This window comes from Sorex fumeus, unplaced genomic scaffold, assembly GCF_029834395.1.
Source record: "Sorex fumeus unplaced genomic scaffold, SorFum_2.1 ptg000028l, whole genome shotgun sequence".
Classification (NCBI taxonomy): domain Eukaryota; kingdom Metazoa; phylum Chordata; class Mammalia; order Eulipotyphla; family Soricidae; genus Sorex; species Sorex fumeus.
In genome coordinates this window covers 16,685,447-16,699,953 of record NW_026606085.1, presented here as the reverse complement: position 1 = coordinate 16,699,953, position 14,507 = coordinate 16,685,447, and the positions used below count along the sequence as shown (strand labels likewise).

At 45.0% G+C, this 14,507-nt stretch overlaps 1 protein-coding gene across 1 annotated transcript in view; it reads left to right on the top strand.

Moving 5' to 3' along the window:
• JHY (junctional cadherin complex regulator) overlaps window positions 1-9,095 on the top strand; it is a 54,479-nt gene extending 45,384 nt beyond the window's left edge. Inside the window, exons 7-9 of the mRNA XM_056115105.1 lie at window positions 5,280-5,360; window positions 6,409-6,537; window positions 8,881-9,095. Of these exons, the coding sequence (XP_055971080.1) occupies window positions 5,280-5,360; window positions 6,409-6,537; window positions 8,881-9,075 (405 nt within the window). The 3' untranslated portion in view covers window positions 9,076-9,095. The remainder of the gene's footprint in view (window positions 1-5,279; window positions 5,361-6,408; window positions 6,538-8,880) is intronic.
• Window positions 9,096-14,507: the final 5,412 nt, after the last annotated feature.

The window sequence follows — 14,507 nt, the reverse complement described above, 5'->3', positions numbered from 1 at the left end:
TATTCCTGGTGATGCTCAAGGGACCACGTGGGATGCCAGGGATTGAACCCAGGTCGGGCACGTGCAAGGCAAACGCCCTACCCACTGTACTCTTGCTCCAGCCCCAAGCACTCTTTGTCCCTTGAAGCTCTCCCAGAGGCTGAAGTGATTTAGAAGTGAGCTATTTATTGGGACAGGCCAGCAGGCAGCCATGGCACCAGACAGAAGGAATCATTATCCAGGCCATGCCCCTGTGCTAGTCGCAACAAATCTAGGGGTTTCCAAGGGAATCGCGCTGCCTTGCATTAAAAATGTGAGGATTTGTCAGGGCTCCAGCCTGAGCACGCTTCCTCTGCCTCCAGCAGCTCTGCGGTGACTCATGTATGAATACTGAGCACGGCCCAAGCCCTTCAGTGCAGGCGTCAGGCAGTAAGAGATTCACAGGGAGCCCGGGACGACACGCGGGCTGAGAATATCGGTTGCGGCCTGTCAGCAAGCCAGCGCACGGCGCCACTCAAGCCTAAGTCTGTTGTCACAGTCTGGCCTGGCTGCGTGGCTAAAGAGGTTGAGGTGGATTAAATTTAGAGACTGCAACATGCACTTCCTTCTCTTGCTGGGCCCCAGCATTTGAGACTTTGCTGTTTTGGGAGCCACTTTCTCACACTTCCACAACTGAGGAATTTTCTGGAGACACTGTAGCACTGTCGAGCGGGCACCAGAAAAGTCTCCATTGTGAGACTTGTTGTTACTGTGTTTGGCATATCAAATACGCCATGGGGAGCTTGCCAGGCTCTGCTGTGAGGGCAGCATACTCCGAGAGGGACGGAAGAATCGAACCTGGGTCGGCCATGTGCAAGGCAAACCCCCTACCCGCTGTGCTGTACAAGCCCCCATCATTTGCAATGCAGACACGTGTGGTTCTGAGTGGGCAGCAAATGTCTGGCTTGAGGAGGCGGGTGACCGGTTGCTTCGGCTGGGGAGATCTGCACCTCTGGGGGCTAAACTGATGGGGGCAGCCTGGTGCTGGGGTGTGGGGCTACCCTGGGGATACGGGCAGGCAGTGACCCCAAGAGGTCAGAGTGGAGTTGAGAATATGCCTGAGTTTGATCCATGTGTGTAGACCTCATGGCACGCTCTTGTTGGGTTTGGGGGTCTGAGGGGCTGGTTTGTTTTCATAGCATGTGACCATTAGTCAAGGAGAAATAAAGCAAAGTAAATTCTGGGGATTATTTCACTACCAATAAATCCTTTTGAAGAGACAGAAAGTAGATTAACGGTTGCCATGGGCTGGATGGGGGCATGGGGGGGAAGGGGTTGACTGCTCAAGGGGACACAAGGGGAAAGCTTCCTTTTAGGGCCAGGGAAATGTTGTGAAATTGGATTGTGGGCATGTTTACACCAGCCGATGACTAATAGCTGCAAGATGGTAGGACTTCAGATGGGCGCGTTAGTGGGGGGCATGTGAATTTCATCTCAGTAGAGCTGTTTAAGAGAGACTTGGTGGAAAGAGATCAAAGAAATGTGCAGCAATGGGGTGCTGAGATTACTTGAGCCAAACCTCAGTAAATCCTGGATTTGTCCGTGCCAGTCACCCAGAACAAACCTGCCCTCGGGATGTCGCTGCCAGCAGCAGCTCATCCTGCAAAGGGTCAGTACGCTGGGCATATGCCCCTTTGGGCCACACTCTTCCTGGCTGGTCAGTCTGCAGAGCTAGTCCCTGGGCCCTTTTCTCTGTGTCAGCAGGACCTGGGAAGAGGTGATGGAGGCGGCCTTGAGCACTCACACGAGCACTGACGCAGAGCATCTTTCTCTGTGAGTGAGTCAGTGGAAATGATTTAAAGTTAAGCGGCTTCAGGAGAAGGATGTGATTGCTGGGACTGATCATTTCTCTCTCATTTATTGTGGATAAATTGGATTTATGACTTGGATATGAGTGAGGTTCTCGTGTTCCTGTTCATTAGTGGTTTCCTTTGGCAGATAGACCATCACTTAAGAATTGCAAAACAATAATACAGATGATGCTGGAGGTACAAGCAGGCTGCAAATGGAAAAAGGCCTCCAAGTACCTCTGCCTCTTACAAATTAGTGCTGTGTTTTCAGATGTGATAACACCCAGTGCCATCAAGGTTTGAACCCAGAAAGGCACTCTTGTGTATTGCTAATGAAGTGTTTATTAACATGTTTATGAATTTGTCTCAAACTTCCCAGCCTCTTTTATTATCTCAAAGAAATCATCAGGATGACCCACAAACAGTTCTTAGCTCTAGGACATCTTTTTTTTTTTTAGTGAAACACCATGAGGTACAGTTGTAGACTTACAAGTTTCTGTGCTTGAGTTTCAGTTATACAATGACCGAGTACCCATGCCTCCACCAGTGCCCATTCTCCACCACCAATGATCCCAGTATCCCTCCCACCCCCCATTCCCCCCCATCTCACCACGCCTCTGTGGCAGAACATTCCCTTTTGTTCTCTCTCTCCTTTTGGGTGCTGTGGTTTGCAAAAGAGGCATTGAGTGGCAATCATATTCCGTCTATAGTCTACTTTCAGCATGCATCTCCCATCCTGGGAGGATCCTCCCAACACCCATCATTTGGTGCTCCCTTCTCTATCTGAGCTGCCTCTTCCCCTAGTGTGTGAGGGTGACCTCCAAGCCATGCAGTGAACCTCCTGGTACTTATCTCGACTATTCTTGAACGTTAGTCTAGCTCTAGGACATCTTATTTTTGGTTTGGGGTTTCTGGTGTGTGTGTGTGTGTGTGTGTGTGTGTGTGCGCACATCTGTGGTTCCAGGAATCAAACCCTGGGCCTCACACATGCCAGGAAAATTCTCTAATGTGAGTTAGATCCTTGACCCCATGATATTTTAAATGTTCCAAATTTAGAGCAGGAACTAAGTAATTTGACTATAACGAGGCAACAGACTACTAAGCATAAAAAAACATTCTCAAATGACCATTAGTAACAGAAATACAGTATAATGCTAAATGTCTTAGTGAAAAAGAAATAGCTTGTAGCATGTGGACACCTTTGTAAAAGTCTGAATCGAGACAGAAGGGGCAGGAAGTGGCTGTAGTGACTGCCTTGTGGTGACTATTTTCTTAAATATTTTGAGTGGCATGGGGGAATAGTACAGTGGGTAAGGCACTTGTCTTGAACACACCGGACCCAGGTTTGATCCCCGGCATCCCATATGATCCCCCAAGCACCGCCAGGAGTAATTTCTGATTGCAAAGCCAGGAGTAATCCCTGAGCATCACTGGGCATGGCCCCAAAACAAAAATAAAATGATTTCTGAATTTGAAATGCCCTTCAATGAGCAGTGTCTCTCTAAATTACGCTTTAATGTAATTCTTTTTTAATGGCTTTAGATTCAAGGCTGAAAACTCTTCTCTCCCCTTTCAGGGATGCCCAGATCAGCCTTGGTCCCAGGGCAGAGGGTGGAGAAGGAAAGTGAGAGAAGAGGGGAGGAGGAGAAGCGACAGACAAGAAGCAACGGGGCCCAGTCAGGGAAGGCAGGTATAAAGGTAGTGCTAAGGATGACCGAGCCAAATACCCAAACCACAGGGTCCCAAGCACTGAAATCAGGGGACCCCAAACTTTAATAACAGAACTTAGAAAGGTTCCTGTCAAGAGGGCAGGCTTGGGGGCATATGGGGGGAGGGGTTAAATCTGGGGACCCTGTTGGAGGGAGGTTGACACTAGGTGTGGGATTGGTGCTACAACTGTGTATGTCTAAAACTCAAGTATGAATAATTTTGTAAATCATAGTGCTTTAATAAATAAATGAAAGAGTCCTCTTCCCTCGAGTATTAAATGCACTGCTTTGACTATGATAGGCAAATTCTTCTGACATCACTTTCCGATCCTTGTTTCCTAGAGGATGCCTGTTCGGGCCCTTAGACAGACTGGGATGGTAGAATTAGGGCCTCCAGCTCTAAGTTCTACCCAGAACGACTCTTTACATCATTTGTTTTTAAATGAGGGCCCTGGGGCTGGAGCAATAGCACAGCGGGTAGGGTGTTTGCCTTGCACGTGGCCGACCCGGGTTCGATTCCCAGCATCCCATATGGTCCCCTGAGCACCGCCAGGAGTGATTCCTGAGTGAAAAGCCAGGAGTAACCCCTGAGCATCGCCGAGTGTGGCCCAAAAAGCAAAATAAATAAATAAATAAATAATGGCCCCCTCTTTTTATAATTAATGTACCAGGAGGCAGTTGCTAAGCACTGATGGTACCAGGGCTCAAAAGAGCAGAACCAGGATCTGGTTGATTCTCTTGTTCCCTTTATCTTGCCTGACTACAAAATTGCTGCTGGGGCTCCAGCTTGAGGAATGACATCTACATTTAAGACAAGAGAATGGAAAGGGGAGGGGCTTCCCCCACCCAAGTAAAAAGTTTCCCCTACCCTCTCCCCATGCAGGGAAATTCACCATCAACTGTCATTTACAGCCTCCAGAAGATGGGGGAGTGTGTGTGGGGGGGTGTGAATATTATTGAGACTCAGTAGTAGAGTAAACACATGTTTCACATGAGGCCCTGAGTTCATTCCCTCCACCACCTGCCCCACCGCATCTCTCTACCCCCAGCACCACCAGGAACAATCCCCATGACAATAAAGACATACTAACAGACCATTGACTCCCTTGAAAATAATTTTTATTTGGGGGCCATGCCCAGCACAGCGGGTAGGGCATTTGCCTTGCACGCAACCAACATGGCCAACCTGAGTTCAATTCCTCCACCCCTCTAGGAGAGCCTGGCAAGCTACGGAGAGTATCTTGCCCGCATGGCAAAGCCTGGAAAGCTACCTGTGGCGTATTCTATATGCCAAACACAGTAACAAGTCTCACAATGTTACTGGGCCCACTCAAGCAAATCGATGAACAACGGGAGGACAGTTAACAGTGACCCAGCAGTGTCAGAACTTATTCCTAATTCTGAGCACAGGGGTCACTCCTGGCATGGTTCAAGGGACCATATGGGGTACCAGGGCTCAAACCTGTGTCGGCCTACACAAGGCAAGGGCAAAACCCTCTGTACTATCTCTCTGACACCTTGCTTGAAACATCTTTAGAATTTTTAGGTCTTCTGCGTTTTTAACTACGGGGGGAAAAAAAGTCAAAATGTGTTAGCTACAGAGTACCCAAGAAACAATGACCAAGGGAAGAAGTGGTGGGGAATACACCCACTCTCTCTCTCAATCCGCTCCAACTTCATCCCTCTCCCCTACTTTTTCCCCACGTGGCAGTGGGGACAGGCAGTCCTTAATAGAAAACCATCTCTGTGGTTGTATTTTTAGAGTTCCAAGCTGAAAGATTATGAAATAAAAGACGTGAAGCTTGGGGGCCTCGGACCCGACTTTCAGACCATAAGAGACAAAGTGAGTGTTTGTCGGAGCGCCCGCCCGTGGGGCTCAGCCTCTGTCTCTTGGGAAAACTGTCCCCACCAGCACAGGCCTCGGCCACTGTCTCAGTCCAAGCAGAGTGGAAAACCTTGGGGAACATCACACAGACACCCCATGACCGCAAAACCAGACTCTGCCCAGTGTTCCTTCATTCATCTCCCTCTCAGGGGGGTTGCTTTGGCCCGGGCGCTGGGAAAGAGGTGTGTGTGTGTCGTGTGTCCTGTGGTTGTCGGTCTTTCCTGACCAAGTCCAGGCAGTCATTTTGAACAGTGACTCCCAAAAAGACACTTAGGCTAAGAGTTCCCCAGCCCGTGAAAAGTGCATCCACTTTAGTCTCTTTCCTCTCGTGAAAGAAGATCTTCAGTGAGTGTGTTTTAACTGCAGTTGTACTCCAGGCCTAAGAAGAGAGCTCGGTTCAAAGTTGGAAGCAAATTGGGTAAATGCAACAAAGAGGGGGTCTAATGTGATTTAGGCCCTATTTAAGGGGGCCATTGGCTGAACTGGGAATGGGGAGAGAGAGAGAGAGAGAGAGAGAGAGGAGAGAGAACACTTTTTTTTTCTTTTTGGGTCACACCCGGCAATGCACAGGGGTTACTCCTGGCTCTGCACTCAGGAATTACTCCTGGCAGTTCTCAGGGGACCATATGGGATGCTGGGGATTGAACTTGGGTCAGCCGTGCAAGGCAAATGCCCTTCCCACTGTACTATATCATTCCAGCCCTGGGACCACTTCTTAACCACCTCACTGCTGGCACCTGAGAGAGAGGAGAGAGAAATGGGAGAGAAAGGAGAGAGGGGATAGAGGGGGGAGAGAGAGAGAAGAGAGAGAATGGAGAGAGGAGAGAGAGAGTGAAGAGAGAGGAGAGAGGAGAGTGAGGAGAGAGATGAGAGAGAGGAGAGAGAGTGGAGGGGGGGAAGCAGGTCTTAACCACCTCCCTGCTGTTGCCTTGCACCTGGGTCCGTTCGGGAGCAGGGGATGTGGGTGAGGCCCAGAGTCACTCTGTATGTCTGACTCTCTCCCCAGATGCAGAAGTTAGCTCAGCAAAAGGAATACTCCAAACAAGTCAAAGAATACAACATGAGGGCTCTCTCCCTCCTGTCCAAACCCCCAACTGCGAAGACAGAGAGCAGGCCTCTCATCCCTCGGCAGAAGGTAAGAGACAGCGGCTCAACAGCACTTCCTATCACCTCCCAGTTTAGGCAGCTTCCCCGTACCCATCCACTCACCCGTGCCCTGCAGGCCTTAACTCATTCGTGGACATGGGCAGGCCACCCTGGCCTTATGACCCTCCTCCAGTCTCCTCCAAGGGCAGAGCGGTGCAGTGTTCCCACTCAGGGACAACGTGACACAAACTCCCTAGAATAAACACTCACCAGGGCCAGAGGCATAGAATAGCAGGAAGGGCATTTGCCTAGCACAAGGCTGAGCTGGGTTTGATCCCCGGTATCCCATGATTCCATGAGTACCGCCAGGAGTGATTCCTGAGTGCAGAGCCAGGAGTAACCCCTGAGCATCACCAGGTGTGACCGCCCCACCCCCATCGCCCCAAAAATAAGAAAAAAAGAAAAAAGTAGCTATCCAGGTAAACTATAACTTTCCCAGTCTACTGGTTAGTATCTGAGGAAACTCAATATCTCATCTTGTGTTCTGTGTAAGCCCTCATGACTCCCCTCAAGTGTGTCCCCAACCTTTTCTCTGAAGTAACTGTCAGAGAGATTCCTTCTGCCCCAGAGAGAGCAGTGCTTTTTATCAAATACAGAATGTTCTCCCTCTCAGATGCCATCCATCTCCCGGCAGGGATGTGAGACATGGGGCAGGGTAGTCTCAGCCTCGATCCCACTAAGGACCAGGACCCTCTGTGCAAGGGACAAGTGGCCCTTGGTGCTCTGAGGAATGTGTACTTCGTGTTCTCCTCCACAGGCCCTCACGGCCTCTATTGATTGCCTCTCCTCCTCAGACCTTGAAGATCTCAGTCCGCTTGATTGCGTTTCTATGATGCCCTTCTTCCTTCTGTCTCTGGCCCATTATTTTTCTCTGAAGAGATTCGAGACAAGTTGCTAATAAGAAATTCCTTCATAAGTCACCTTCGCGTAGACATCTGAGTTGTCCTGTTTTGATTTTTTTTTCTCCCCTCTTAGTTCTAAATGTACTATCCATTCCCATTTCAGATATCAAATTCTTGTTAAAAGAGAAAATTGATATAGAGGCAGATTTTTCAAACTGTACTTCGTGGTCTTATCTTTATTGCAATGCCCCTCAGAACTGATATCTCTGAGGAACAACTCAGTGCCCAGATAAAACGATTATGTTGGTCTCTGATAAACACTTCCGGGATTTCTAAGCGCCTAGGAACAAGAGGAGATGGTGTAATAACAGATGCTCAATTTTGTAGCAACTATAGCAATGTCTTTGGTCTCAAGCTGTGAACGTTCTTTTTGAGTGAAAAGGCCTATTAATAGCTCCTAAATATAAGTTTGGTTTTTAATGCCCAAAAGTAGAGAGAGAGTGTGGGGGAAATTGTCAGCCATGGAGGCAGGGGGAGGGCTGGAAAGGGGGGTATACTGGGGACATTGGTGTCAGAGAATGTATGTGCACTGATAGAGAGATGGGTGTTTGATCATTATATGACTGAAACTCAAACATGAACTTTGTAACTTTATCTCACACTGATTCAATTAAATATATGTGTGTGTGTGTGTGTGTGTGTGTGTGTGTGTGTGTGTTTGGTTTTAATAAGACTTTGAGATGCTAAATAGATCAAACACCCGAGAACTCTATTTTCAAGCACTTGAATAAAATCAAGCTGTGGTTGTTTGAAGGAAAATATCCAAAAGCACATTTGTGTGCATCAAAATTCAACTTGCTTTTTCTCCCTGGCATATTACTAGGCAGCTAATTCATTTTATACAAATTGTATGTTGGGCCAGAGAGATCGTACACGGATAAAGTGCTCGCCTTGCTTCTGGCTGACCTGGTTTAATCCCGGTTCCACCAATGGTCCCCTGAAACCCACTAAGGATTAGAGAACTCCTGGGCATGGCCAGAAAGAGCTCATGAGCTACACGAGGTGTGACCAGAAACAGAGAATTGTATATCGTGGGTTTTGTTTAAATTTATTTATTTATATTTACTGCTTTTTGGGTCACACCTGGCAATGCACAGGGGTTACTCCTGGCTCTGTACTCAGGAATTACTCCTGCCAGTGCTCAGGGGACCCTATGGGATGCTGGTAATCTAATCTGGGTCGGTCACATACAAGGCAAACACCCTAAAACACCCTACCCGCTGTGGTATCACTCCAGCCCCATGTGAGTTTTGTTTAGAAGATGTACTATTTGCCTGTGTCCATTTGGTCTTCATTTCCATCTGAACCTGAGTACAGTATCGTAGCAATAGTCTCCATTGGCGTTCTGAGTCTGGATAACTTAGGGCCAGGTTTAACTGAGAGAACCAAGTCACCCTTTCCTGTAAAACTTTCTCTTTAAATGCCTCTAGGCTTTGGAGTACGCTAAAACCATCCCCAAACCTAAGTCATCCTCAGTGAATGATCCTGCATCAAAAGAAAAGAAAAATTCAACCTATGCTGGAAAAGAGACTTTACCGGAAATTTCGCTGCTCGAAGTACTACAGAGCAGACATGAACGGGAAAAACAGGCCGTGGCTGCTTTCAAGGTCCTCCACATCGTCTAGACAACAAACGAGTAGACGTGCTAAGTGTGTGGAAAGGAGAGAAACGCCAACGCTTCTGCTGAGATGGCGAGAATCCATGTATCACCCCACTGCCAGCCATGTTTGCTTTACCCAGGATTCAAATTATGGGCCCTAGTCTATCATGATGTCATGTTTTAGCTTCTAGGAGGGGAAAAAATTGTTTTATTTATTTTCAGAGCAGTTTGAATTCAGGCTGAATCAGTAGGGAATAAAGCCTTTCAGTTTTATATTGGATCTTGCGATTTCTTAAACTATGTCCAGCCTTCCCTATGCAAAATAAGAGCCTCGAAGTCACCAGAAATAAGCAGATCTGCTGTATCTCCCTCTCACCTTCCTCACGGGGGGGGGGAGCATAAACACTTCAGTTTCTGTTGAACTCAAATTCAACTAACAGTAAATGTTAAGATACAATTTTTAACTATTTCTAAACTTAGCAAGGGGGTTATATATAAAATCGAAGAACAAACGAAAGTACAGCAAAAGGTGTCTATGCGGACCAATGATGCCACAAAGTGTTCTAATCACAAAGCAACAAGAACCAGGATCAGGGGCTGGAGCGATAGCACAGCAGGTAGCGTGTTTGCCTTGCACACAGCCGACCTGGGTTTGATTTCCAGCATTCCATTTGGTCCCCCAAAGCAAAAAAAAAAAAAAATAGGATCAGAAATCTTCACCTCCACGGGGCCAGAGTAATAGTGAGGTGGGCACTTCCCTTGTACACTGCTGACCCAGATTACATCCTGGGCACCGCATATGGTCCCCCAAGCCCCAACAGGAGTGATCTCTGAGTCAGGCCAAGAGAGAGTACCCTGAGCATTGCCACGTTTGGCCCCCAAACTAAAAACAAACAAAAGAAAAATCCTTATGTCCAGTTCTCCAAGTTACTTTCTTCACAAGTTTATAAATTTGCAAGGTATCTGGCTACAAGTGTATTATCATCAAATATGTGCTCACGCATTAAAAAATAAGATTAAAGCAGTCCTTGGTTTTACTACTGATTTTTAAAAAAATCTCTTGAAACTGAACACTGTAAAATTCCAGAGACTGTAAAACTCCAAAATAATACCTGAAAGAAGTACATTTTAGCTGGGTTTAATTTGCTATTACATTCTGAAATTGACAGTTTTAATAATTTAAGGCAAATCTGGTTTTCTATGCAAGTGGCCAGAGGACCAGCTTTGGGGATTTCTGCCTGTGTTCTATACATTTTACACATACCACGATGCTTCCCTTAACTTTCTTCTAAGATTGGTAACAATTAGAAATGAAATTCTAGAAAAGCAGTGTCTGTAGGTAAACGATACTAGGGTCCTATAAAAAAAACTAGGGTCCTGTTTCAGTGGTATTTGGAAGATGCTGTCAGACACGAGGAATTAGTTGAGGATTGCCCCAGTCCCAGCATTAGGGGTGCCCCTAAATATTTCTGTAAATAAAGGGTACCCTTTGGGGAACAATCAAGACTTTACTAGAAACATGAAATCAAAGAACCATTTTTTCCTAAAGTACCTGACAATGCTCAAGGTACTTTCTCTTGGCCTGACTCTGGAATATAAAAAAAAAAAAAAGAAAATGCCTACACAAACCTTTTCCTATTCTTATTTATTTATTTATTGCTTTTTGGGTCACCCCCAGAAATGCTCAGGGGTTCGTCCTGGCTCTGCACTCAGGAATCACTCCTGGCAGTGCTCAGGGGACCATATGGGATGCAGGGATCGAACCCCATGCAAGGCAAACACCCTCCCCGTTGGACTATCACTCTGGTCCCTTTTCCTATTTTAACGGGGTAGCCGATTTAAATATTCCTTTTCAATTCGTGCATCTTAAAAGAATGTAGGACTCAGAACACCTTTATCTTGTTTCATGGTCCATTTTTCAGAAGAGGAAATGAAGTCCAGAAAGGATGAGTTGATAGACAGAATGATGGTACAAAGGGCACTTGCCTTGCACATGGCCAACCAGAGTTCAATCCCCAGCATCCCATAGGGTTCCCCAAGCACCACCAGGAGTAATTCCTGAGTGCAGAGCCAGGAGTAAACCCTGAGTATGACTGGGTGTGACCCAAAAGGAAAAACAGAAAAAAAGAATGGCTGAGTGACAGGTCTCAGTCCTACAACTGGTGACCCCTGGTTCAAACTTAGGATGTCTCAGAACCCAGAGCAGCAACTTGTTGGTGATTCCTGAGGAGTTCCTGCTTTCCTATGTGAGCAAGGAACCTGTAGTTCTCAGAGATTTCTATCAAGTTCAATTTTTAGAAGTATTCATTACCTTATCGTAGTTTAAACATCTACAATCTGGTGATTCTGTTACTGTGTCAATAAAGCTGTGGGAGACATTTGCAAAGCAATTTCCATGATACCTATAAAAATAATCTCCACTTTTTGGAGGTAATTTAAAATCTGTCCATTGCTATTAGCCGAAGCACTATGACATCCATGTCAGCGCACTTTTCTCACACTAACCCAAACCCACCCTTCGCTTTATAGAGCAGATTGAATGATCTTGCTGATGTCGGACATTTCACAGGATCCAAGGCAAGCCTTTACCACAAAGCACAGAAGACTCTAAACAATTTGTCTGCAAATCCTAACAATTTGTCTGCAAATATTGAAAGGGATTATGGTATCTTAAATGACTTTTAGCAAAAGAAATAGAACATATTTATGGGCCAGAGCTATAGTACAACAGAGAGGGTATTTGCCTTACACGTGGCTGACCCCAGCATCCCATATGTTATATTATGAGTACTACCAGGAGTAATTCCTGAGTACAGTGCCAGAAGTATCCCCTAAGCAAGGCTGGGTGTGGCCCAAAAAGAAGGGAGGAAAAAAAGAAATAAAACATATTTGCTTAAAACTTGGGGCTGGACTCATTGGTTCAAGCTAGACTTTTCTCTCACTGAGTCATTTCACAATGGTGAGAAACAGCAGAAATCCCTTCATCTAATATGACACCAAAACAAGCCTGAAATTCTGCACACGCAGTGAATGACACGTAGCCATGCTGGCGAGCACTAGTGACAGTACAGATATTTTACAGACCCAAGTGGACTGGTGATTAATTTGTATAGCATTTCTGTTTAAGATATTTAAAAAACAATCTGAAAGCAACACATTTCAAAGCAGAGTGGTAGAAGGATGGGTCATCTGCATGGGACCAAATGTTATAGTTAATGCTGACATACTTAAGTGCCTGGTCTGCCTGATCTCTGGGAATGGGATGAATAAAGGACTTTAAAACCACAGACTCTCTCTTATGGCAGTTTCCTTTATGTGCTGTTTTTCTACCTAGAGTTCCAGCAATAGCATCCTTGGACAATGAGCTGAATTTAATGGCAGCTGTCTTCATGATTGTTTTGAATTGTAAGGGGTCTCTTAGGAGTTATCTAGAAACCAACTCAAGAAAGGACAATGTTGAGGAACAATATAAACAGTAAGCCTAGAAAAGCACCAATGCCTAATGGTTCCAATTGGGGCCTTATTATTGGCTAATGAATCATTGTCAAAACATCACAGCAAGCATGAACGTGCACAATCTCATCTATAGTGAGAAAATGACTCTTCATCCCAACAGTTATTAGCTGGGAGTTGTTTGAAAACACATCCAGTAATTATAACAACACTGAAGCTAATTGAGAACTTTGAGTTGATAGCAAATGGTCTACAATAGCAGACTAGGGAAACTCAGGGGAGATTCTTTTTTAATTACTTATTGAAAACCAGCAGAAAATGAATTTAATTTGGGTGATAGACTGCAGATATCAGGGCAAGTTTAGCTAATTCTCTCCAAGATGTGTTTCAAAATATATATTACCATTCAATTAGAAGCAACATTTGAAAAATAAGACATTTTTAAGGTGGGCGAAATAAACATTGCTCTTTAAAACCCTATTTTCTTCCAAATTACCTTTTCCTGTCAGAATAAGGCTAAATCTTGAACAGTATATATTTTAATCCAGTTCTTCATTCTTCCTAGGATGACTATAGGGCCTCTTCTTTTTAATGCTTAGTAGATTTTTATCTTTATTCCTAATGCCTACTTTAAAAAGGAGAAACAACAACAAAAATGAATAGTCTGCATACCTCCTTAGTCTCCCTAGTGAGGAAAGTATTTAAAACAGTGGTAAAGAGGGCCAGAACGATTGTACAGTGGGTAGGGCATTTGACTTCCATTCGGCTGACCTGGGTTTGGTCCCTGGCATCCCATATGGTCTCCCCAACACCACCAGGAGTAATTCCTGAATGCAGAGCCAGGAGTAACCCCTGAGCATTGCTGGGTGTGACCCAAAAAGCAAAAACATAAAAAAATAAAACAGTGGCACAAAATTTTAAAAAATTAAATAATTATAGATTTTACTTCTCTATAGTGTCTCACTCCCCCTAGATCCCTGGCTTACAGGGAATTGTTTCTTATCATATGAAAATTGTGCATTATCACAGCAAAATTAAGAGGCATTTGTATTCTAATAAAAATTGTACTTCCTACACTTTGGGGCATATACTGAATTTGGATCTCAGAGAGCTAAAACTCTGAAATCTCCTTCTCACGTACTGCTTCCAAACCAAGGAGAGTTATTTGTTTTGCTTTCTCTCAACCTCTTTTAAAAGCAAAACCAGGGGCTGGAGCAATAGCTCAGTGGGTAGGGTATTTCCCTTGCATGTGGCTGACCCGGGTTCAATTCCCAGCATCCCATATGGTCCCCTGAGCACCGTCAGGGGTAATTTCTGAGTGCAGAGCCAGGAGTAACCCCTCTGCATCATCAGGTGTGACCCAAAAATCAAAAAATAAAATAAAATAAAAACCCACAATGATGGTGGTATTGATGTTGGAACATTAAATGTGACAAATCACAAACAACATTTTAAAAAATGAATAAAACATGCAAATTAAAAAATAAAGTTTGACAACCAAAAAATAAAAATAAAAGCAAAACCACAAAGCTATTGAGAAGCTATGAAGCATCTGAATTCCCTAAGTAAATATCTGGTCAATAGATTGAAAACATTTTTAAAATTATTTTGCAGTTCCACGGATCAAACCAGAATCTCACACATGCAAGATAAATGCTCTGCCACTGAGCTGTATCCCCTGCCCACATATGACCCATCACAAGATGATTTCTTTTCTTCTTTCGTTTTGTTTGTTGACTTAACTATGGCTCTGTGATATCCCTGGGAAGTCAGGACCTTCCCAAGATGTTATGCAAATTTCCCCTGGCAAGATGCTGTGCAACATCAACGGAATCGATTTTTCAGTTCTCTCTCCACCTCAATATTGAGACTCTGGGTAATGTGAAGAGAGAAATAAAAAAGAATTTGGTGGGCAGGTTTATCTCCCTTGCTGCCTCTCAACGCCTTTTCATTTCCCCTCATAAACCTGAGTAACGTAAGTAATTAATTTTCAATAAGCTGAAG